We start from the raw sequence: 25,944 nt of genomic DNA, 5'->3' as shown, positions 1-25,944 counted from the left end.
AAGCACTAAAACTGCCATGATGTTCATGTCCTTAACAGGTGCATGTACTGTTCAACATGTGGTTATTTAATAACATTAGTTCTATTGGTTCTGTGAGAAATGAATGGACGTAGATGCACTGAGCAGGAGCTGGTCAGTGGGTGTGAGTGCCTTTGACATGCAAACGTCCAGAGCTGGAGGACAATAGTAAGCAACTCCGGCTTTGTTTATGTTTTATTATCTGCCTGAGAGAATTTGAGGAATTTGGAAGGGGGTGAGATTGTGGCCTTTGATGTATTGGAGAAAAACTGACTCAGGTTGGCCAGTTACATTTGTATAAACTATGCAGTGATAACCACAACCTCATACACTTGCGCTGGGTCAGTGGGGCAGCTAATCGCTTTGTTTTTTTTAGATTTAAAATACAAAATGTATTTCCAAAAATGTTAAGACATATAAATGCAAAAACCCAAGAATCTGGGTTAGTTACAGGGGCCATTGTAACATCGGGCTATTAAAGATCATTTGTTAAATCGCAAGGTTACAAAAAGCTAATTCTTTTTTAGAATGTCTTGAAGCTGTTATTGCCAACAATGGCTGTGCAATAAAATACCAACATTATTTATTTGTGCTGTCTGAATATGTTTTTATACATTGGTTATAATGTTGGGAATAAATCAACAAACACAAAAAAGGTTGGCAATTTCACGAACCTTAAACTTCATGGAACTTTTAAGTGCAGGAGTGGTGCTAAACTTTGTGCATTATCACTTTATGATTGACTGTAAAAATGTATCACAGTCTATTATTAGACCTCATTTCCCTGAGCTGTAACCTGGTTCAGTAATGGACTTTTCAAATCCTTTTAGCATTGATATGAGACTGCTGATGCTGATGCTGCTTATGCCGGGATGCAGGATTGCTCACACAAAGTACCTGTTAATGACGGTGCAACTATTTACAGACTTTCAGTATGTTAAGGGTTGTTTGAAAGTCATTGTTTGAAAGTCACATGTTTAGGGCACTACTAAACTAAAAATCACAGATTTTCACAGTGCCACATGTCACGGCAGTCATTAAATTACATTTATAAACAACAGACTAAATGGAAGCTACAATACACAGCCCACCTTAACGACTGAATGTAAACCTGGAACATCCAGCGATGGTGTGAGGCACTGTCTCAGATATGAAAATTCTCCTTCGTGTTTTAACACACGTTACCTATGATGTGTTTTTAGCTGCTTTACACTTTGACATCTTGCACATTGTGAATAACCAATTGCTAACTGAATTGCCGTAGGATTGCTAGGACCGCCTCATAGTACAAATTAACCAGCAAACGTGAGGCACTTGAACGCTACACGAATGAAAAATGTTGAATGGCTAAGCTCCCGGGTTTGATTCACAGCTCTGCCATCGGTCAGCTGGGCGCCCTCTAGGCAAGTCCCGGCAGCAGACAAAATTGGCCAAAATTGGCTGGGTGGGAAAGACCGGATTAAGGGGTGGGGTTATCAACGCTGTGTAAGGACCTTGGTTGCCCAGGGCACCTGTACAGAAAGTGGAGAAGTGCGTGAAGCCAACCTTACGTACACAACCCATACCTTAAATCTCAACATGACAAAAACACCTGATTTGTGGACAAGTTGGTAACCTTAGAAAATGTAAAAAGGGTTCACAAACTTTTTTTCCTCCAACTAGATGACTCGAGTATAAAAATGGTAGGCTGACACATGCCCAGTCATGCTCTGAGCTTTCTCTATGATCCCTGCACTGTTACCCAGGGGAGATCATTGATGTTCCTGTGAGATCGATACTTGCTGGTCAGTGCTGTACTGTAGCTCTGGACTCCAGGATCAGAGCAGAAACGTTCCTGCTGCCATATCGAGCCCATTAGAAGCTTCAGCGAGTGTGAAATGTTCCACACGCTCCCGGAAGCTTCTCATTAGGCTGCCTGGTCTGACATAACCACCCGCTGAGCCACCTGCTACAGACGGGGTCAGTGTGGGGACACTGACAGCCCAGAATTCATTCATTTATGTCTGTTTTACTATCGTGTTATCCTGGTCAGGGTCACGGTGGGTCTGGTTTATTGGGCAAAAGGTAAAAACACTATAGAGGGGTTGCCAGTCCAGTGTAGGGTAGACACACACACACACATGCTTAGGGCAATTTATTGTAGCTCCAATTAACCTGGCTGCATATCTTTGGCCTTGTGGGAGGAAACCAAGCACCCGGAAGAAATCTATACAGACACAGGGAGAACATGCAAACTCCACATGGCTGGGGAATAGAACCCAGCCCAACCCAACCCTGAACCTCTGCGTAAGCTTAACTGAAGTATTGTTCCACCATTCATACAGGAGTTGCTGTTGTAGCGGCAATACATCTATCCCCCATCCACCCTTTCCTCCTACAGACACAGCCAACTGTCTCTGTAAAGCATCCGACCAGGCTGGTGGTCCCACTAAGACTCAAACCCAGGTCTCACATAATAGACCGCTGTGCCACACAAGTAGTTATTAAAGAATAAAAAATGTTATTTATTTAGCAACTAAGAAAGTGCTGGAACCGTTCCAGTGTATTTCATGTGTTTATTCAGCCCACTTAAGAAATGAGAGATAAATAACGGCGATCTGCCATTTAGCTTCAAAATAAACGTAACGATTCATGACCGCTGCATTGGTACCTTCTGTTGTTGTGAATATTAATAAAAGCTCTGGACGTTTTGACATTCAGCCTCTGCTAAAACTCTGACTCAGACAATGGGAGCATTGAGAATTCACGGCTACTGTGGAGACGTGTGTAGTCTCTTTGTATTTTGGGACTGAGGTGCAGCATGCACACACACACACACACACACACACACACACCTGTATTGAATTTTAGATGGACTGAAATGACCTAAACTCTATTATTAGAGCCTGAGACACACACACACAAACAAACACACACACACACACACACACACACACACACACATGCTCTCGAATCCAAATCCAAACAATAATATAATTTTTTATCAGCCGCACATCTGTACAGACATGCTCTATGTAGTGTCCTCTGCTGGAGAGTGTGTGTAGGTGTGTGTGTGTGTGTGTGTGTGTGTGTGGCATTCAGAATTTATACTGGTATGTGGTTTGTCTTTACAGACTTACACTTTAGTGCCAGGTCAGGGTGTGTCTTAATGGTATTAAGAGTTAAATAGACGACAAGGTGAGGAACAATGTATAAGAAAAATAATGTGTATGCCACCGTAGTTCCAAATTCATCAAATCCGGCTCCAAGCCGAAAGTGTAAGATTTATTAGATTATAGCTGGTTTTTACACTTTTTAGCGAGTGTAGTGGCTGAAACACCTAAAATTAATCATTAGAAAGGGTGTCCACAAAGTTTTGGTCATATTGTGTGGTCTTTCATTGAATTCCAGGATAAAAACAAGGCTATTTTTATTTGAGATGGAAATCTGCCAGCTAAAAGAAAAGAGCAAAAGCAAGAAAACTGAAAAGTGGTATTATTTAAAGGTATGCTAGCATGGCAGAAGATAGAGAGAGTAAGAAAGAGAGAGAGAGAGAGAGAGAGAGAGAGAGAGAGAGAGAGAGAGAGAGAGAGAGAGAATGGTATGCCAAGGGGGGTGTTAGGGAGGGTTGTGACACCAGGTAGAACTCTTTCCTAGAGGCCATAAAAAGCTCAGATAAAACAAACACTTACACACTGATCCAGGATCAGTTTTATATATCTGCTGCTATTTAGAGCCATAATGATATAAAGCAGAACTGATTTGGGATCAGTCGTAATTACAGCTGTATAGAGCACTGCAGTAAGGGTGTGCCTGCAAAGTGTGGTTCAGTTCAAAAACCTCTGTGCTGACCGCCCTTCTCCTCCAGAGTGTGTGTGTGTCTGAGCATGCCCTACCAACACACACACACACACACACACACACAGAGGCACGTGTGCTGAGTAAACTAGTGTTACGATTACGTCCCCGCTGGAATCACTGCTCATATCCTTACCTGTAGGGTTCAGGCACCAGTGTGTTATGGAGTCCTGACAGTGTGGAATTTGTACCCGAGTTCTTGAACCAGTACGTGAGTGGGATTCGGATTTGGATGTGGTCCACTTTCAGTTTGGTGAATGAGTTCTTATCTCAGATCAGAGTTGGAGTCCAAGCAGCAAGTGGGGAACCAAACACAGGTAAAGGAATGTGAGGATCTTATACACACACAACCCAAACAATACGGCGTAGGTGGTTCAGGAAAGACTTGTGAATTTAAAACTCTGAATATATAGTGTGTTTATACATATAGACTATTTGCACTTATATACTAAGTTTCTAGTTGTGGTCCCACATGTTTTCTTAATTATTAGACGTAGGAAAAATTGTACAGTAAACAAAACAGACTGCAATGTTTCATTCAGGACACATTATATTTCAAACAATTCACTGTTTAATTTTGTATGTAAATATAATACATTATAAGTATATATACATATATATATATATGTGTATATATACAGTGTATCACAAAAGTGAGTACACCCTTCACATTTCTGCAAATATTTCATTATATCTTTTCATGGGACAACACTATAGACATGAAACTTGGATATAACTAAGAGTAGTCAGTGTACAGCTTGTATAGCAGTGTAGATTTACTGTCTTCTCAAAATAACTCAACACACAGCCATTAATGTCTAAATAGCTGGCAACATAAGTGAGTACACCCCACAGTGAACATGTCCAAATTGTGCCCAAATGTGTCGTTGTCCCTCCCTGGTGTCATGTGTCAAGGTCCCAGGTGTAAATGGGGAGCAGGGCTGTTAAATTTGGTGTTTTGGGTACAATTCTCTCATACTGGCCACTGGATATTCAACATGGCACCTCATGGCAAAGAACTCTCTGAGGATGTGAGAAATAGAATTGTTGCTCTCCACAAAGATGGCCTGGGCTATAAGAAGATTGCTAACACCCTGAAACTGAGCTATAGCATGGTGGCCAAGGTCATACAGCGGTTTTCCAGGACAGGTTCCACTTGGAACAGGCTTCGCCAGGGTCGACCAAAGAAGTTGAGTCCACGTGTTCGGCGTCATATCCAGAGGTTGGCTTTAAAAAATAGACACATGAGTGCTGCCAGCATTGCTGCAGAGGTTGAAGACGTGGGAGGTCAGATTGTCAGTGCTCAGACCATACGCCGCACACTGCATCAACTCGGTCTGCATGGTCGTCATCCCAGAAGGAAGCTGACGCACAAGAAAGCCCGCAAACAGTTTGCTGAAGACAAGCAGTCCAAGAACATGGATTACTGGAATGCCCTGTGGTCTGACGAGACCAAGATAAACTTGTTTGGCTCAGATGGTGTCCAGCATGTGTGGCGGCGCCCTGGTGAGAAGTACCAAGACAACGGTATCTTGCCTACAGTCAAGCATGGTGGTGGTAGCATCATGGTCTTGGGCTGCATGAGTGTTGCTGGCACTGGGGAGCTGCAGTTCATTGAGGGAAACATGAATTCCAACATGTACTGTGACATTCTGAAACAGAGCATGATCCCCTCCCTTCGAAAACTGGGCCTCATGGCAGTTTTCCAACAGGATAACGACCCCAAACACAACCTCCAAGATGACAACTGCCTTGCTGAGGAAGCTGAAGGTAAAGGTGATGGACTAAACCCAATTGAGCACCTGTGGCGCATCCTCAAGTGGAAGGTGGAGGAGTTCAAGGTGTCTATCATCCACCAGCTCCGTGATGTCATCATGGAGGAGTGGAAGAGGATTCCAGTAGCAACCTGTGCAGCTCTGGTGAATTCCATGCCCAGGAGGGTTAAGGCAGTGCTGGATAATATTGGTGGTCACACAAAATATTGACACTTTGGGCACAATTTGGACATGTTCACTGTGGGGTGTACTCACTTATGTTGCCAGCCATTTAGACATTAATGGCTGTGTGTTGAGTTATTTTCAGAAGACAGTAAATCTACACTGCTATACAAGCTGTACACTGACTACTCTAAGTTATATCCAAGTTTTATTTCTATAGTGTTGTCCCATGAAAATATCTAATAAAATATTTGCAGAAATGTGAGGGGTGTACTCACTTTTGTGATACACTGTATATATATATATATATACTGTATATACGCACTCTAAATTTTATTGCATTTCAAATAGCTGTTTAGTTGTTTACCACTGAGTAACGTCACCTTTCCTTTTTCTAACATTGGGTAATTGTTTGTGAACTGACTACACCAATTTTTTCCATTTCTTGCTGGATATAAGAGTTTAGCTAAACTGCAGACAGGCCAGTCTGGCACCTGTACTCTCTTGCAGCTACGTAACACGTATAGGCGGAGGTGAGAGGATTTAAAATAGAATAACTATAGAATGGAAAATCAGTGTGAATCCTGACCTTTTTTCACTGCAACGAGACACTGCTCCCACCTAGTGGTGATAAGAGACAATAACACCCAAAGAGTTTTGGAAATGTAATTGCTCTTGTAGCGATCTCTAATTATTAATTCTTTCTGTGCGGTCCGGTAATAAATGACCCACGGACCGGTACCGGTGGTTGGGGACCACTGGCGTATGTTTTTGGCAAAATCTAAGAAGTTAAACTGTACACTGTTAATAAATAATTATAGATTAAATAATTTGGATCTTTAGTACAGCATCTACTGTCTAAACACACACAAACACACACACACATATATATATATATATATACAGTATATACAGTATATTGTATATTTACACGTCATCTAACAGACATCTTTAAAAATGAGACGCAAAGTAAAATGAGTTAGCTAACTTTATTAGCTAACTGTTAACTTTCTGGATAACTGCTATTAGGTTATTCATTTGTGCTAGTGAACATCCAGCTTGGTTTGTTATATGTTAGAAATTATTTGCTATATATACAGCACTTTATTAGGTACATCACAACATAAATAATTATAACTTAATTATAATTATAAACATAAGCGTTTATAAAGTTATAAACACTTATGATTGCTTTTTGTAGTTGTATGTTTAAAATACCCTAATTCTAGAACTGAATGGTACATCCATGCTAAAAATAACCACTACCCTTATTCAATAGGAATTTTAATAAGCACGTTCACTGTACAGACTTGTTAGAGTTGCAAGACGGTGTATATTTACCACTGTGTTTCTTTTGTCTATAATTTGGGCGAGTGTGGCGACTGAGAAAGTGTTCACTGTGTTTTTTAGACTCAGACCAAAACAGAAATCAGCTTTTCCACTGCTCCAGCTCTGTCTCCAGTCTCTGTGGGTGTTTTTTTTACTGCTGTCTGCTCTGAACAGTAATGCGTGGATGGGTTTTTGTGAGGGTTCAGATTTACAAACAACAAAGAATTTATAAGCAATGAAAGAAAAGACGAAGCTGTGTGTTCACAGAAATGTCATCTAACAGACGTCTTTAAAAATGAGACACAAAGTAAAGTGAGCTAACTTTGTTAGCTTTCTGGCTAACTTCTATCTGGTGTGCATCATTTGTGCTAGTGAACATCCAGCTTGGTTTGTTATATTTTATAAAATATTTACAAAGACATTGTGTGTAGCAGCATGTGTAGTTTGTAATCTGCAAATTTAAGGTAATGACGCCTGTCTGGCACTATTGTTGTCTTGGTTTTCTTGGTATGTCTTGGTTAATACGAGGCTTGGCTACAACTAAGCTACAACACAGCTGTGTCATTTACAGCAGGTGACAAAAACAGACACACACAAACACACACTAAGATGTTTGTGTTAAATGGAAGCTTCCTTGCCCTATCAGAAAATATGAATAAAATATGATTAGACATGTTTGACATGTTTTGCCTTTGGTATTCCCCTCTTTTTGGGTTTGCAGTTCATTAAAGCTCAATAATAAATCATAAAAAAGACCTTGCGCAGGTCAGCGAGTGCGTCCTAGACGTCCCTGACAGAGACGGCACGTCCCGTATGGATGAGCTTGTTTAACAAGCTGCTGCATGTTAAAACTCTTGGCCTGAAGAAACACTTTTATCTGTTCAGTAAAGCTTACCTGAACTAACCATCAACATGAGTCATAAACACACACACACGCACAGTTATAAAGAATTACTTTAGTAAAATTACCATTACCTTAAAATTACTCAAGTAAAAGTAATAGCCCACTAAACACCCTCTTAATTATTGACCAGACACAGGGAGACGAAACCCCCTACAGACAGTGACAGAAAAGCAAGAATCAAACCCAAATCCTAAGGTACCACTATGCCACTGTGCTAAGTAACTAAACAAAGACACACTGTGTAGCCAAAAATATCTGCATACTCTATTCATACTCCGTTTAAATCCTCAGCGGTGCTATCAACCACTGGCGTCTACATACAGACCCATTGGCTATATCTAAGGGGGGTAGAGGGCCAGCGATGGAACCCACCCTGACAATGATAAAGCAGTGATAAAACACTAAGATGATGATGATGTTTTAGCCACACCCATTGATAACAGATGTATACATTTAATGATGTAAAATTTGATATATGCCTCCTACATTTTAATAATGGTTCTTTCCTGTTCCAGAACGACTTTTGACTGAACACCTTTGGGATTGAATTGAAATGGTGATTGAGAGCCAGACCCTCCTGTCCGATATCAGTGTCAGACCACACAAATACTGTTTAGACTACATGGGCACAAATATCCAAATACAAAAGGGTGAAGGCTTTTCTAATGGCAAATGATTGGGAGGGTGTTTTGGACACCCAGTTACCGTGAGCATTAATATAAAGTTGGCCCTCTTTATGTCTACAATAGCCTCCTTTTCTGGAAAGGATTTGCACAAGTGTATCTGTGGAAATATGTGCTTATTCGGTGTAAAAAGCATTTCTGAGGTCAGTGACTGTTGTTGGACAAGAAAGCCTGGCTCAAAAGTTCAAAATTTAAAGTATTTTAGATTTTTGATTACTGTAAATGTAACTGTTACCTTGAACCTACTACCATCCTCAACGTATCGGCCTCAACGTTCCAATGTGTTGTTGAATCAGCTCCTTGTTATTTATTCAGAGCCAACCTCTTTTATTATACGCCTTAAGCTGTCTGACCCTTGACCTCACGCGCTGAGCCTTCTGATTGACTTCTGGTGTCGGACTGGAATACCCTTCAGAGTCTAATTGGCCAGTTCCTGCAGTTGTCACAACACATTATGCTTCTCCTTTTGCACCAGGGCTAGGAATCAGCTGGAGACGTGTTCTACCCCCATTTAAAATAACACTCTGTAACGAGGGGTGGGACTGAGAAAAAGCAAGAGGGAGTGAGGATGAAAGAAAAGGGGGGAAAGACAAAAAGAGAGAAGGAGGGAGAGAGGAAATTGAGTTTCATGTAAGAGGTAGAAGCCATTACTGTTACTGAAGAGCGAGTAAGGCTGGGGAAATCATTCACTTACTGGAATTCACTATCCTGCCAGAACAAATTGACAGTAAGGGTGTGTGTGTGCTGGCAGTCCTGGCAGCATTTTGGGTGGTACCACATCACGGAACAATAGGGCTTGTGCTGGGGGAAACGGGTATAATTAAAGTGCTTTTTTACTTGGAAAAATGCTTAACCCTCTTGAACGCCTAAATTTGAAAATAAATGCGTTTTTGGGTTGATTTGAGGGTGGCACGCTGGTAAAGTGGGTGCCTCACAGCCCCACTTTACCCACTTCAACAATGATGTTCAATGGCTTTCAGATCAGAGCTTTGTTTGGGCCACACCAAACTCAACAAGTCGTGTCTTCAAGGACCTTGTGTGTGTCATGCTGAAACACTTGAAGTCAATAATTAATAGGGCTGTAAAGCCACAAAGGAATGGTGAGAATCATCCTGAACAGATGCTGCACACTGTTTCTTCTTGGACTAAGTTTCCACTTCAGTCAATTTTTATTTACACCCATAATATCTAGTGCAAATCCAACTAGACCACTTATAAAGAACAATGTATTTCATTTTCTCATTGCTTATCTGTCCACCTTTTTCTTTCCTTTTTCTCCTCTCTGATGCTGGTGGTCTAAATGTCAGCGTACTAAAAGCAGCGGTGCAGATCCGTTCCTGCAGAGAGAGGATAAACATGGGTAACATTAATGAGGACACTGGGAGCGCTGGGAGGCTGAGAGTCTCTGCTGAAACACGTGTTATTGCCATTTTTTGTATTTATCTCCATTTCTATCTATCTATCTATCTATCTATCTATCTATCTATCTATCTATCTATCTATCTATCTATCTATCTATCTATCCATCTATCTATCCATCCATCCATCCAACTACCCAATCACCCACCCACCCACCCATCCATCTATTTATCTATTTATCCATCTATCCATCCATCCATCCATCCATATATCCATCTATCTATCCATCCATCTATCCATCTATCCATCCATCCATCCATCCATCCATCTATCTATCTATCTGTATCTCAGTTATCTCAACCTGGTTGACTGGCAATAGCAATTCGGCCCTTATCCAGGTCACTCAGATCTGTATGCTGCCCATACCTGCTGCATTATTATAACTATGAGTAACTACCTTCAGCCCATGGCATGCAGTTGTTATGAATAGGCAATGCCATGCACATTTCTGGAGGTGTTCCTAATGTTTTGGCACATCAGTGTATATTCTTCTCAGTTAATGGCTTATGGTCAGTCCATTTGCCTGTGAAGGATGGTTGCCAGCAAGGGATGGTTGACTGTATAAAACCTTAAAAGCTAGAGAAAGGTAGAGAATGAAAAGGACACTCGGTTCTATTAAAGCTGACAGATTCTCACACCAAAGTTCTCCCGTGGGTTCCAAGCACATTAGCATTTTACAGAGCTGTGAAAAAGCAAGCGAGAAAATACAGAGCGGGAGAGAGCAATGGTGAGAGACCTGGTCCAGGCCTGGTCTGCATTAACATGGGTACATTTGGAAATGCTTTTTTGGACCCCCTGTCAAAGAAGTACAAAGAACAAATAAAGAAAAAAAACATCATGTATAAAAGGATTCATTATTGGTATTTAGATGATAATCCGTTCACTCAGAGTTAAAGCGCCGGTATTTAGAATAAAGGCTGTAGATTTAGAATTAGCCACGCTGGCTCGATGCCCATTAATACATTATCTGCACTGGAAATGCAATAACTGTCTCAAATTTACCCTACTAATGTTACATTCATCTTCAGCGCCTGACTACTCTACACACTAAACAACGATCAAACAACTGACTTATTTATCCATTATCAATGCACTATTAATGTTACAGTTACTAAGCAACCAGGACAGAGTAATACAAGTATGGTGAAATAACAATGCACTGTGATCGCACTGTGTAATCAAAACTACCTCCTGTATCAATATTCCTCTCGGCTGCTCCGCACAGTGGGGTCGCCACAGCGGATCATTCGTCCGCATAGCTGATTTGGCACAGTTTTTACACCGGATGCCCTTCTGACACAACCCTCCTATTTATCCAGACTTGGGACCGGCGCACTGATGTGTCCCGCCCCAGTGCCTAGGTTCATGTAACACCATGTACCTTCTTTATTTGTGAGCTCAGCCTGGGATTTAAACCCCCAGAACTCAGGAACTGCTGTTAGAAACGGTGTGGATCCTACCATTACACCACACCTGCTCACTGGTTACCTATTGTGTAATATAAGTATTATTTTATATTTTTAAATCATATATAATATCATATAATAGAGTTTAATTTATATTATATAATATAATGTAAAATAAATGATATAATTTTGTGAATAGAAAACATAATATATAACAAATGAATATAATTTATATAATATAATATTGTATAATGTAATGTAAAATAAAATACTATAATTAAACAAAATTTAAATTATATAATTTTCTAAATAAAAACATAATTAACATATAACAGATAATAATATAATATAAAATAATATAATATGATACCATTAAAATTATTAAAATAATATGATAATATGATTTAATATATTTACTTTTATTTACTTATTTATTTTATTTTTTTGTATTTAAAGCAATTCTTGCTTATGATCAAATTTCACGTCTCGCTGAGAACTGCTGCATTGTTTGGTAATTGTCGCAGAATCTGGTGCTTGTGGAGCTCTGTTTATTCACTGTCGACATCTTGATTAATTATGGTTCATGTACATTAGCGCACACACACACACACACACACACTGAGACCTGCTCTTGGGCTGTTGCCAGTTCTCGGTCAGACATTTTTGAATCAGATCCATGTCCTGATGTTCATCACTATCCAGATCAATCTTTATTCATTACAGCAGGAGGTCCAGGCGGTTTAAAATACACTCTGAATACATGGCTACACCTAATACACTGGAGTATATACCCCTTACATTCTACATAAGCTTACATTTATATGTTATATGGATAAAATTATGTGGATACCATGTTTAATTATTTAGTCCAGTTGTTTCAGCTACATCACAAACAGTAGTATAAAATTAAATATGATTGGCTATATCTAAGGAGGTTATTCCTGCCTTACATCCAATGTTTTTCTGTGAATTCTTTATAAATTTGTGGGCTTTCCAAAACTCCTGCTCACCATGGGTGTGGCACTGTCCACACTGTGTCCATATTTTTTATCTTTATTAATATGATTTTTGCTGTAGAAAGCTGATTTCAGAGCAGAGGCTTTGTTCTTGCCCAGCAGCTTTCATCCTATGGCGATGTAAAGCTCTGTGGACAGTCTCTAATGTTAAGGCCATGTTTAATTTTTGGCAGACTTACCATTACATCTGACCATCTGGTTGGTCCTGACATTGACAGAAGACCCCAATTACATATACTTCATCAAAGTACAGTCATACTAACCCCAAATATATGAGCACAGAGAATTCTCCAGCTATAGGTAATCATAATCTAAGCATTAGGAGGCCGTGCCAGAAGGTTAATTCACTTCATCTTTTGGACAGACAGGTTTGTGTTCCAGTCATTCAGTCATAGAGAAAGAACAGTTGCAATACACGTCCCTGAAGTATATGTAAACTAATGAATCAATTCTACTCGTGAGGAGGGAGGATCAGCAGGATTCTTCAGCTATACACTGTGCCAAGCGGACATATGCAGCATCACATGGCGCTGCCAGGTCTCCAGTGTTCTGGAAAAAAATTTGATTGTGTGTGTGTGTGTTTTGGCCTCCACATCTGATGACGCCCATCAAAAAAACAATATAAGTGATCATAAATAAATACAAATGTGGGCTGTTCTATGGAGGAACTAGGTTGTTGCGCCAAAGGACTCAAACCCTGGTGCAGAGATGCGAGAGCGGGTGAAACGAAAGTTAATCTGGGTAGGCATGGCTCCAAATTGTGTACGAGATGGGCAGATGGTATGAACGGATTAGGATCCCTCCTGTCTGTACTGGGCTTCCAAAAGAGAAAGGGATTAACACGCTTACACACACACATACACAAGTTATGTAGACTGGCACAAGTACTCAACTACGCTAGTTTATACACATCAGTACAGTTCCACCTTAAGGGCAGTAGTTATTAGTTTTTGGGCAGGTTGCCCAGTTGCAAGTTGCAACACTGAGATAGAAGTTTCCAAAAGTATTTAGACACCTGACACTTCATATCTATGATCATGATCATATCCATATCTAGTCTTCATATCCAAGAGGAGACCTGGATTCAAGGTGACAGTCAGAATTTTTTTGTCACAACCTTGGCAAGGGTTCAAGTCAGAATATTGACTATCTAGTCCAAAACCTTTTTTATGCCAGAGATAGACCTGCTTTTGTGTTTAGGGGTGTTAACTTGTTGCATAATGTGATTGTACTTGAGCTTTATATTATGGACTGATGACCGGATATTGTTGTCCAGGATTTGCTGGTAGAGATACAATTTTCCTTTCAGTTAGAGGTAACAGTTCGAATTTTTTACAACCTTGGCAAAGAGACTACTGTTCTATGATCTTTGTTGTAGGTGCCTTCATCCTAGCCACCAGACTTCTCTGTCAAACAAATCCCTTACAAGTGGCATCAATATTTTGGTCTCTCCAAGAAAACTTGGTGCTAAGTCTTCTTGGTGTGATTGTTGTGCTTGGGGGTGTTGTTTGCCTCATTAGAATTTTAAGAGCTCCTATTTTGGTGAGACCTGTGTTTCAGGAACTTCTAATTCATGGCAGACCTGATTGTCTTAAAACACTTAAAACAACTGGACAATTTTCCTTTCAGTATAAGGTGACAGTCTGAATTTTATTTTTACAACCTTGGCATAGAGACCACTGTTCTATGAACTTTGTAGTAGGTGCCTTCAACCTAGCCACCAGATTTTTCTGTCAAACAAATCCCTTACAAGTGGCATCAGTATTGTGGTCTGTCCACTAAGTCTTCTTGGTGTGATTTTTGTGCTTGTGGGTGTTGTTTGCCTCATTAGAATTCTAAGACGTCCTATTTTGGTGAGACCTGTGCTTCAGGAACTTCTAATTCATGGCAGACCTGATTGTAATTGGTCTTAAAAACATTTAGACAACTGGACAATTTTCCTTTTAGTATAAGGTGACAGTTAGATTTTATTTGGCAAAGAGACTACTGTTCTATGATCTTTGTCGTAGGTGCCTTCAGCTTAGCCACCTGAACAAATTCCTTACAAGTGGCATCAATATTGTGGTCTGTCCACTAAGTCTTCTTGGTGTGATTGTTGTGCTTGTGAGTGTTGTTTGCCTCATTAGAATTTTAAGAGGTCCTATTTCGGTGAAGAGAATCCCAGAGTCAGGGCAAAGAACTTACATTCCGATGCCTCCCAGCTCCAGGCCAACGGAATTCTTGGGTCACTCTTTTGTCCTGACAGTTCTTTTCAACTCAATCTCTTCCTACACTTTCTTTCTTCCCTTTTATCCACGGCCTTCCCCCTCCGTGGGATATTTACATCCCCTTTCCATGGTGCAAGGTCACACCTCCTTGTTCCGCCCCTGTCCTTTATTTGCCCCTCCTTGCTCCTACCGTTCTGTGATGCAATTGGTGTAGAAGGGCAGTGATGAGCAGACCGGACTCCTTGCTTTCTTCCACCTACCAAAGAGAGAGAGAGGAATGAGCTCTATCCCCTCCCCCTTAGTTGGCTGACGCTTCCCAGCACCCCTCCCTCGTTCCCTTTTCCGTCACTGGTGCAGGACTGCTCTAATCTGAACCCCTCCTTCAGATAGAGAGACGGACAGACGGAGGTAACCAGGCTCTCGTATCGAGAGCATTCCCGGCATACCAACATCGGTGGATTCGCACTGATCATCTGTGTTCACACCTCTGGTTTCGGACTCCACGTTCTCTCCTCCTAAATCCTGAGACCTCCGCTCGTCTCTAGGATGCACTGAGAGAGCAGGATGGTGCACCAGGAAAACTGCGCCTACCAGGTCAGACTATACACTTACTAAGGCACTAAAATTAATCAAAAGCAGCTCAACATGACGATCGTATTGGTTTCTTGGCTTGTTAATATGAGGAGAATGTTACATGGATCCTGTAATGTGTTGAGGGTGGAGGAGGAGGTATGACGATGGTGTGGTGAGTGGATGTTTGTGTAAGAGGTGTGTATCATGATGTGAGCTGGTCTTTTCTATGTACTGAGCAGAGCAGCGTCATGCAGTGATTTGGTGGGAAGGTAGTTGATGACTGGGCGATTGTTTCTGGTGTTAGGGAGGCCTGAAATGTGAAACCCAAGGACTGTCAGTTAGGTATTAGGTACTATTAGGTACTATTTGGGGTAGCATCAGGTGTCAGTGTTATTAAAAAGTATTTGCTAACTCAGATTGTTTTTTATTTTTGCATATTTGACACACTTACCTTACAATATAGTTTAAAGTGTAACCATATACAGTATATATAAATAGTTTTGACACATCAGTGTTCTTTATAGTGTAGGTTTTTTGAGCATGGACAACCTACTTGCAGTCCTGCCGCAGCATCTCAATAGAGTTCAAGTCAGAATATTGACGTCACTCCAAAACCTTTATTATTTTTTCTTTTATGCCAGAGATAGACTTGCTTTTGTGTTTAGAGGTGTTAACTTGTTGCATAACTCGATTGTACTTGAGCTTTATATTAGGGACTGATGACTGGAGATTGTTGTCCAGGATTTCCTGGTAGAGAGCAGAATACATGGCAGATTACACAGTATTGTACAAGAACAGCTTAATGTATTGGTTTTCTCTTTCTCTTTGATATTTTGTGTTAATACAGCAGATAAAGTATTGCATAGACTTATAAATAAATGTATTAATTTTGTGACTGCATGTGGGAAACCCGTAAGTTTTTAATTGGATGGTTACTAGCATGGGCAACTAATTCCTTGTTAACAGTTATGATTTTCTACAGTTGGTCACTTCTCTATGTTCATATAAACAGGGCTAGTTTGAGTGCACCTGTTAGACCGAGCAACAAGCTTTTCCCCAGTGATGACTGCAATTTGAAAACTTGGGCACTCCTATCTTAGCAGTTAAAGTACTTGAGTAGTTATTAGAAGGTTGGCGGTTCAAGCCCCACCACTTTCAAGTTGCCACTGTTGGGCCTCTGAGCAAGGGTCTTAACCAAATACTGCTCAAATTGTATTCAGTCGTACTTGTAAGCCACTTTGGACAAAAGCGTCTGATAAATGCCACAAATATACATTTCTTTACAACTTCAGGTCCAGACATACTCCGGACATAACTGTGTGTAAGTAAAACGTACATGAAACAGAGGCCAGAAATCAAACCCTAACTCTTAACTAATGCTAGGAGCATAATTTAGCGGAATGGTTATATGTAATCCAAGAACCACAATATTTTGGATTATGTCTGTCAGAATGTTTCCTTCACTTTCATTCTCGTACACTTTGTTGAGGTCAAGCACTGATGTTGGATCTGATTTGCAGTTGACAATTTAATGTATCCCAAATGTGCTCAGTGAGGTTTAGAGTCAAACCACTGAAGTTTCTTTACACCAAACTTGTCAAACAATGTTTTTAAGGATCTTTATGGGTACAGTCATTTACTCACATTTGTAAGTGTTGTGGATAAAACACCTGAAGTTAATAGTCAGAAGGGTTGTCCAAATATTTTTGGCTGTATTTTATATAGCTAAGTATTAGGTGATCTGTGTATATTTTATGTTCTGTTCAAAGTTCGATTGTAGGATGCTCTGATGGTTTTTTTTAAATCCAGTGATGTACTTGACTGCTGTGTGGGTGTGTTTTGTGTGGACAGGCGATGTGTGTATTTGTGCAGCGAGTCAGTTTTGCATGAGTACGCAGCACAGATTGGTGTGTGTGGGTGGTAAATGGCATTTGAACAGCGGCAGAAGTATCCCACTTTACTCAACGACTAAACTGGTGGAATACAACCAGCAGACATGTGCTGATAATCAGTTACACAAGATTCTCATGTGAAAATTATTATTTACTTATGGATAGAAGACATGATCATCAGTGACACTGTACTGGCAGTATTGGTGATGGGACTTTGTATGTTTGTATTGAGGACATTCACAGTAACCATTCTACTGTAAAATTGAGAGGTGGTTTCCATGGTAACACATCAACAACTCTATTCCAGACTCTATAGTAGCAAATTGAGCTATTATTATTATTATTTGCACAATTGGCACCATTTATATTTTTGCCGTTTTGCAGAAGCTCTAGAGCGACGTACAGAAGTGCTTCCCCCCGGTAGAGCATACTTTGTTTATAACCAAGTATAGTGGGAGCATAATTCTTTATAGAACCAAGTATAGGTAGAGCATCATTTTACATAGAACCAAGTATAGGTAGAGCATCATTTTACATAGAACCAAGTATTGGTAGAGCATCATTTTACATAGAACCAAGTATTGGTAGAGCATATTTTTATAGAACCAAGTTTTGGTAAAGCATAGTTTTTTTTTAAAGAACAAGTATAGGTAGAGCATATTTTTCTAGAACCAAGTATGTTAAAACCAAGTATAGGTAGAGCATAAGTGTAGGTATACATAGTGTAAACGATTAGTATGTATATGTTAGTTTCGTTATGTATATGTATATTTAAATGCTTAGTAAAGAGGTGGGTCTTTAATCATCTTTTGAAGATGGTGAGACTCAGATGTTTAAACAGACGGGGCTGTTCATTCCACCTGCTGGGTGCTTGTACAGAGAACAGCCTTGATGTCTGTCTTCCTTAAGTTAAATGTGCTGATTTAGTTTATTACTGTAGCTGACTATGTTACCACGTTGGTTTCTATTGGTTTCACAGAAATAATTGAGAATAACTCGGCTGCCTTTCACCAGCATTGCAACAATCCATCGCAAAGCTTCGAACATTGAATTAAAGAATAAAAGAACTGTGTGTCAGAGAGTAACAAGAAAAACTAAACAAGTATTTAGACTGTGGGACACAGGAGACAGGGCGTAGACGGTGGAGAGACATATAGAGATGAAGTTAAGATATGCTGGGAGAAGATTAGAACGTGCAATCCCAAAAGAGGATGAGAGGGTCTGAGTTCAAAGGATTTCAGATATGAAAAAAGAAGAGAGAGATGACATGAAAGATAAAAGGCTTAAAAGAGAGGGAGAGGATACCCAGCTCACCCATCCTAATTCCCGGGGGGGATGACTGAGGGCCTGTAGACAACGTGTGCTGTATTTTCTATTTGTTTGTTCATTTAAACAGAAACACTTTGTAGCCAAAAGTATGTGGACACCCATCTTAATTATTATAAAATCAGTTTCATGCTTCCAGCTTTGGGGCAACAATTTGGTAATGGGCCTTTCCTGGTTCAGTGCCTGCACTAACCCCACTGAACACATTTGGGATGAATTGGAACATTTATTGAAAACCAAGACTTCACAATTAAAGAAAACTACACCAGCTAGCAAGCTCTCTAACAGCTGATGAAACCGAAACAAGCTAGCGAGCTTTGTTACAGTGGAAGAACCTCAAATTATATACCTCCCTAGAGTTAGGCTAGGTGGCTCTGGCTCTTACAGTTTACCAAACCTACACCAGATAGCTAGCTTTCTTACAACTAAAGAAACACATTTAAAACCTAAACAAGCAGATAGATTGCTTACAAATCAAGGAACTCAAATGAGTTAGCATTCTTTATTTGTTGAAGAATTACAAGTCAGTTTACTAGCTCAAACAAGCCATCTCATTCCTTGACAGTTGAATGAACCTAAACATGTTATCTAGCTCTCTTACATCTAGCTTTCTAAGGTAAAGGACCCCAAAACAAGCTAGCTAAGGGCTCCAATTTAAAATCTTCTAACCCTAGGACTGTTAAGTGCTTCATTCCAGTGGATAAATATTAAGGCGAAAGCCTGGTGTGTCCTCAGCACTCAGGGAATAAAGTAATGGACAGGGAATGTTGGGGGTGGGGTAAAGGGCGAGTCAATTAGAGAAATGGAGGAAGAGAGGTAGAAAAACAGAGAGATGAGGTGTGGAAGATGGACGACTTATTCCCTTGAGGTACGGCGAGCGGTAGAACGAGGTAGAGCGAGAGGAAGAGAGATGGTTTTTGCTCTTTAGAGGCGGCTCAATTAGGCCGGTAACCAGGCAACCGGAGGCACGCACAGGCTGAGGAGCGACTGGTGCCGGCCTGTATCTGTCACCACACACACACACACACACACACACACACACACACACACACACACGTCTCGCCTCACTGCTCCTGAGGAGGGGCGAGTAACGGGACCCGTCCTGTAAAAATTCTGCTGCTGTCAGACACTTATCTTTTTAATAGCCATCCCTCCCATCCTCCCTCTCTCAATGACTTTTACACACACAAACCCAAAATAATAATTATCCTCTTGGCCCTAATTATGTACCCAAATGTAGCACTGGAACCCCTCCCTGCGTACCACCAGCTGTGTGCTGGTGTGTGTGGAGTGTCTGCAAAAAGTATTTACCCACCAGCCTTTGTTTTCACATGAATGAAAGGTTACAAACTTATATAGTTTGATTATAGTCCTGTACCCCAGCACACATTTACCTTTTATACATGCAAACACATGCAGGGTTGTTACACTGGCCGAAAGTAAGTAGACACCTGACCAAATTGTTGGACATCGCATTCCAAAACTCAGCGTGTTAACATAGCATTCCCCACCTTGTGGCTATAACAATTTCCATTCTGGAAAACTGGACTTTACATTAGATTTTGTAATGTGTCTGTGGAAATTTGTGCCTATATAATTGAAAGAGGATTTGTAATGTCAGGCACTAATGTTTGGATGAGAACACATAGTGGTTTACTGAAACAGGAAAGAGACTTGCCTCAACTGTTGGTTTTGGAACGGTGTCCACATACTTTTGGTCTTATCGTATATACTGTATATAAGGGTTAATCATTCCAATTCAAGCTCTTTAGCACTAGCTCTTAATCCAAGGTCTTGCTGTACTGTGTGATTAATATAATATCAATTCTGCCAAGACTGTTACACCCTGCTGCTAAATAATTATACCTACTGCATGATGCTACCACCAGCATATTTCTTGTTTTATTATTTTGTTACATCGATCAAAGATTTTGCTTGTTTTTTTTTTGCTTTTAATCAGACATACTGGCCATATTTTAGCTCTCACCTCACCACCATTGAAGCTACACTACATCACAAATGGACACAGTGAAAGGTCAACTGGTCCTACAAATCCCGTTTTCTCCCAAATCCTGTGGACACTAGGGTGCATCGTTTACCCATGATACTATACACTTTAGAACCATCCACCTCGAAACATACACAAGTTCAATTACCTGCTAGTAATATCCTGGTTTTCTCTAATAAATGTCTTCTTCAGATGTCTTGTGGAGTCCATGTCTCAGCGAATCAGAGCTGTTTTGTTCCCATTTTAGGCAGAAGGACCTAATTTTCAGACAGGCGCCACACCCTGCTGGAACAGTAAAATAGACGTGGTGGATCCACAGATCAATGACGAAGCTTTCTGGTCTTTTATTTTCTCTGGTCATCCATTTACTGCCCCCCCCCACTCTTAATGGTCCTTTCAGGCTGCACTGGTGGTGATGTGACAGGTAAAATATGACTGCATGCTTCCTCAGTTCCAGCTCAGATGAGCAGATACAGTGCCCTGAAACAGCATTCATCATTGCTCCGACTACTGTTTGAGATGCCTGTGTGCCCATTCTAGATGGTCATATGGGTATTTGGTCATATAGTGTACCTCTAAAGCTTTTGTGGCTGTAATGTGTATCATCGCACATAAACACACACCACTGTTTTAATGCAGGTACCACACCTTAATTTACTGTCTGCTGTCTCGGAAATTCACACTTCCCATGAGATGAAAGCACACTGTGTGTGTGTGTGTGTGTGTGTTTTTTTATTTTTTTAATGGGAGACATCCCACTGGGCCCATTCGGCTTTTGCAGACCAATTTGTTTGACCAAAAAACGTCACCATGGGGAAAACCATCACAGATTTTTGCTTCTGTTGCCATGGAAGCAGAAAACTGCGCCCCTTCAATGGAAATGAAAACACGACCGCGCAGCGTTTTTTGTGGCATGTTTTATTTCCCTTCCAATTCTGATATGGCCTGCTTTATTAGTTTTATGTAGTTCTTCTGTAATTTGGAAGAGAGATATTTAAAGCTCAACTCATAAATATATAGTAATTACAGATTTGATGTCTACACATTCACAAAAAGTTGGGACGGGGTAAACACCTGTTTCGGAAATGATCTTATCACAATTGTAATAAAAAAACACAGAAAAAAGGCTCGACCATGAGGTGTAAGCGAGGATGCTTTGAGGTTTGCCACGGTCTCCAACAGATGGCAAGAAATCTAGAGATTTTTTTCCTCTACAGTCCATAACATTATTAACATATTTTAAATATTCAAAAAGCGATCAGGTGTCGCAGCGGTAAAACACGCTAGTTCACCACACCTGACATCTCAAACTCTGCAGGCTGGGCACCTACACGAAGGACTATTGGCTTGTTATTTAGGATGGGTGCCGGAGGGGATTCCTCATAACTGTTGCAATTACGACCTCTGCTGGCTGATGGATGGTGCCTGCATCGAGGGATAATGAGGATCAGGGTGGGTCTCTCTGTACACAAAGCTGATCCACATGTGAACTCGCCTCCTGTAGGTTAAAAGATGCAGTCACGGCTCTCCTCAGTCAAAGTGGAGGTGAACATGAGTAGAAAGGAAACATAATTGGAGAAAAGCTGGTGTTTTTTGTCCAATTGATGTTAAAAGGTGATGTAACATTGGTAAACATCCCCGTCCCAACTTTTTTGCAATCTTTAACAGCCATTAAATTTAAATTGTACATACAAAAACATTGAAGTTGTGTAGTTAAACTCAGTGTTTTTATATATTAATTGCTGATTTTTTTTACTCCTTAGGTTTGTGTTATGGCAGCGTGCAGAAGAAAATGTTTGGGTTTTTTTATATGAACTGAAATTCCATGTTACTGTGTGGTTTGTGTGTGTGTGTGTGTGTGTGTGTGTGTGTGTGTGTGTGTGTGTGTGTGTGTGTGTGTGTGTGTGTGTGTGTTTTAAGGCGTTCCGGTCATGATCATTGCTTGATTTCACTCTGACTCATTAAGTTGCAGTATGAAGTCAGCCTGAATTATAGTCAAGGAAGGGAGGAGGTGGGCTGACCGTCTCTCCCCTGTGTGTGTGTGTGTGTGTGTCTGTGTACTTATAGTGCAACACCACTGAGATTTAAACACTGATCTCTGTAGTACCAGGCTAGCGTAATAGACTGCTGAGCCACCCATCCATCCCATATTAAAATTCTATTTATTTTTAACAACCAATATTTTGTTGTGGTTTTTTATGCAGGGGACATACCCAGGCCAAGGCACCAGTGAACTCTAGGGCATTAGAATTTACCCATTCAATCATTCAGCCAGAACTTGACAAAGTAATGTAGCAATGCCATCCATCATCTGCATTTTTGAAAGGTGGAAGGTAAACAGGATGCCTTAGGGAAACCCCTGTGAGACCCCTGTCTGTGACTGGGGGCAGGATTTGAACCCTGGTTCCCTGCACACTGCTCCGATTATGATATTTAAATATGCAAATGTTAATAGCATGCAGTTTTCTACAGTAGCAGATGTGCAGTATGCAAATGATCCATGTGTAAAATGCAAATGTGCCCTCTAACCCTTTTTTTCTAAAGGATTTTTAACAGTGAGTGTCCCGACCAATCCGATCATTCTCATTATCTAATGGAGATATAAACTTTGATTAAAATAATGTAGGTCAGGGGTGCTCAGGTGGCGAAGTGGTCTATTATGCTGGCCAATCATCAGATCCGTGTTTTAATTTCAGCGCTGGCCGGGCGTCTGTGCCTGGGGGGATGGCCGAAGCCATGAGATAGATTGGCGCCGCGTTGAGAGTATTCTTGCCTTGCGCTCAGTGTTTCCCGGCAAATCCTGGACCTGCCGTGACCGTGAAAAATAATGTAGGCCGGACACGGAAGCTAGACAAAGGCCTGACTCACAAATGATGTTCAAGTTTATCCAGTTGTCTAGTGGGTCACAGGTCAAGGCTCTGTCCAGGCACTAGTATCCACACCAAGCTCAGGCCGAGCAATGTTAAAAGCACCGTCTGGGACTTAAATATTAGAGTGTTTGGCGGAAGTGGGCTAGTACAAATCTAACTAACGATCTGGTTTGCTTTAGACATTAGCATCTCTGTTCTTTTTTAGCAGAGGAGATGATTGTGATGCGGGTAACTGTTGTTTCTGCTGCTTTCAGGTCATCCCGCGACTCTGTGAGTCAGCTGCTTCATTCTAAACTTCCTTATCAGTAATTGGGCAGCATGTGAGGTCAGACGTCACATAGAAACTATTGCCAGGTCTTCCACCTCTCATTACTTTAAAGTTGGTTCATTGTTTAAACCCTGTAGTGTGCAGGATACAGCATTGGAAAATTTTTACAGGGTGGGTGGGTGGCATTACACAAAGAGGCTGTATTCTAGTGGGTAAATTTTTCCATTCTCACACACTTATGTGGGGACAACTGCCCCCTTACAGTTTGTTTAGAAAGAACACCTCAGCTCTCTCTCTTTTTCTCGCTCAGAGTGTGTTTATAGTCGGTAGGACTGCAGGGAGTCATGGAGCTCCTCATTTTAGTCCTTAGCTGGAACATCCACCACCAGGTCTAGGATTAATGGATACGTACTGGCATTGAATTTTGAGGGAGGAGGGAGAGACACAGAGACATTTACAATATGGACTATACTGCAATTAATGTCTCATCTCTCTATATAACAGATGACTACAAAGAGGTAAACAAAACTGACATGTATAGCATGTGTGCTTCAGATGTATTTTATCTCGAGGGATTAGTTACATTTGATATTATTTTTTGTATCTTGGTTTCGGCTAAAAAAGCACCAGGATCATTCGGACCTGGGTTCACACCTCGCTTCGGGTCTCTGCCCAAGAGAAGCTTGTTCTCCCTACATCCATGTGGCTTTCCTTTTGGGTGCTCTGGTTTCCTTTAACCTCTTAAAAATTTAATTTGGTGCCCAGAATAATCAGGATGAAGCAGTGAGAAAATGAATGGTCTCTTATGTGGGTGCATCAGAACATTCAGAGATTAAAAGTCTGGAGAAATCTTTGAGGGATTTTACTTGAATGTACGGGGAACAGAAATTGACAGTGGGATGAGCTACTCAATCCACCGGTGAGCTCTATATAGGAACAGATAAGGGAATGCTACCCACGGTGTTCCTACAAACAAAAGATGAAGAACACTAGCTAGCGCAAGGGCTAGCGGGAGAAAGCACCAAGGCAGAGGACTCAGCCCAGAGCTTAGATTACAAAATCTAATTATTGCACTTCCAGTAGTATAGTTTATTTAGTACATAGCATGCAGATATATAATAAAGAATAATCATGGCGAATAATAATGGAACTGTGTTTCTCTTAAAATAATATAGACAAAATATATTACATAAAGGAATTGACATCTACAGTTAACAAAATGTGATCTTAGGATTTGTATGATTTGGTTAGACTTTGGACTTGGCTGGTTTAGCCAATCAGGTGAAGGTTTTACATGCCACCATGAAAAAACTGAATTAAAAATGGACACGTCCAGTCAGACGTCAGTTTGTTTGGGTGGAGATCTTGAGACTGTGTAAACCTTAGCATATTATATACATCATTTGTACAGCATACCTGTCATAAACGTGTAATAGCAAAATAGACCGCCGCACCACCCGAACCACCCGCCACCCACACTTACTGCTGTGTAATCAACCAGACCTGCTGTGTTCTTAAATGATATACTTTCTTATATTTTGGCAATCCGAGTCGGACAGCTTCTCTCGACGGACCCTTAAACAGCTGGATTTGGAACACAGCCGGTTAAGGTTAAACATGCTGGGGCTTTGTTCCTCACTTACAATGAGTAAATGTTTCCTGCAGCCTCCCCCAGCAAAACATGTTGTACTGTTTAGTGATAGCTCATTGTGTGTGCGTGTGTGTGTGTGTGTGTGTGTGTACACAGCTGACACTCGTCATTGTATTTATTGTAGGACAGGAAGAAAGAAAGAATGAATAACAGATCACAAATGTAAAGCAACCTCACGCTAACTTCAGAACACACACACACACACATACACACACACACACACACTATGATTTCTAATAAAAAGCACAAGAGCTAAGTGATGTTTTGACAGCTATATATAGGGCTTCACACTGCAGGTCCAGGCTAATCCTGATCCTTCTTTCCTACACACACACACAGGTTGACAACTGGACAAAGTCAGGATTTGGCAAAGTGGGTGGTTAAGGCATTCCACAGCGGCCCTAGATGACCGCTGAGACTTGAACCCAGATTTCTTGCCGGACCCACCATGACCCCATTTAGGATAAAGCAAGGAAAGTGTATGAATGAATTTATGTTTTTTGGTTAGAGTACATTAGGTGGTTGTGAGAGTGTATTGTTATTGTGGTCTGGCTTGATTGAACAATTTCTGAATTTTCCTATTTGTGACCAAAAGTGACC

At 40.7% G+C, this 25,944-nt stretch overlaps 1 protein-coding gene across 3 annotated transcripts in view; it reads left to right on the top strand.

The window, feature by feature from the left end:
* The window catches only part of schip1 (schwannomin interacting protein 1), a 169,726-nt gene that overhangs the window by 127,772 nt on the left and 16,010 nt on the right, over nt 1-25,944 (top strand). Inside the window, exon 1 of one of the 3 annotated variants that reach the window (XM_062987496.1) lies at nt 15,119-15,350. The exons of the other annotated variants lie outside the window; for them this stretch is intronic. Coding sequence (XP_062843566.1) covers nt 15,321-15,350 — 30 coding nt within the window. The 5' untranslated portion in view covers nt 15,119-15,320. Of the gene's footprint in view, nt 1-15,118; nt 15,351-25,944 lie in introns of those variants that run through there. 3 annotated transcript variants of the gene reach the window in all.

This window comes from Trichomycterus rosablanca, chromosome 25 (assembly GCF_030014385.1).
Source record: "Trichomycterus rosablanca isolate fTriRos1 chromosome 25, fTriRos1.hap1, whole genome shotgun sequence".
In the NCBI taxonomy this organism is placed as follows: Eukaryota; Metazoa; Chordata; class Actinopteri; order Siluriformes; family Trichomycteridae; genus Trichomycterus; species Trichomycterus rosablanca.
The sequence above is the reverse complement of the archived record's forward strand: the minus strand, read 5'-3'. Positions and strand labels throughout refer to the sequence as shown.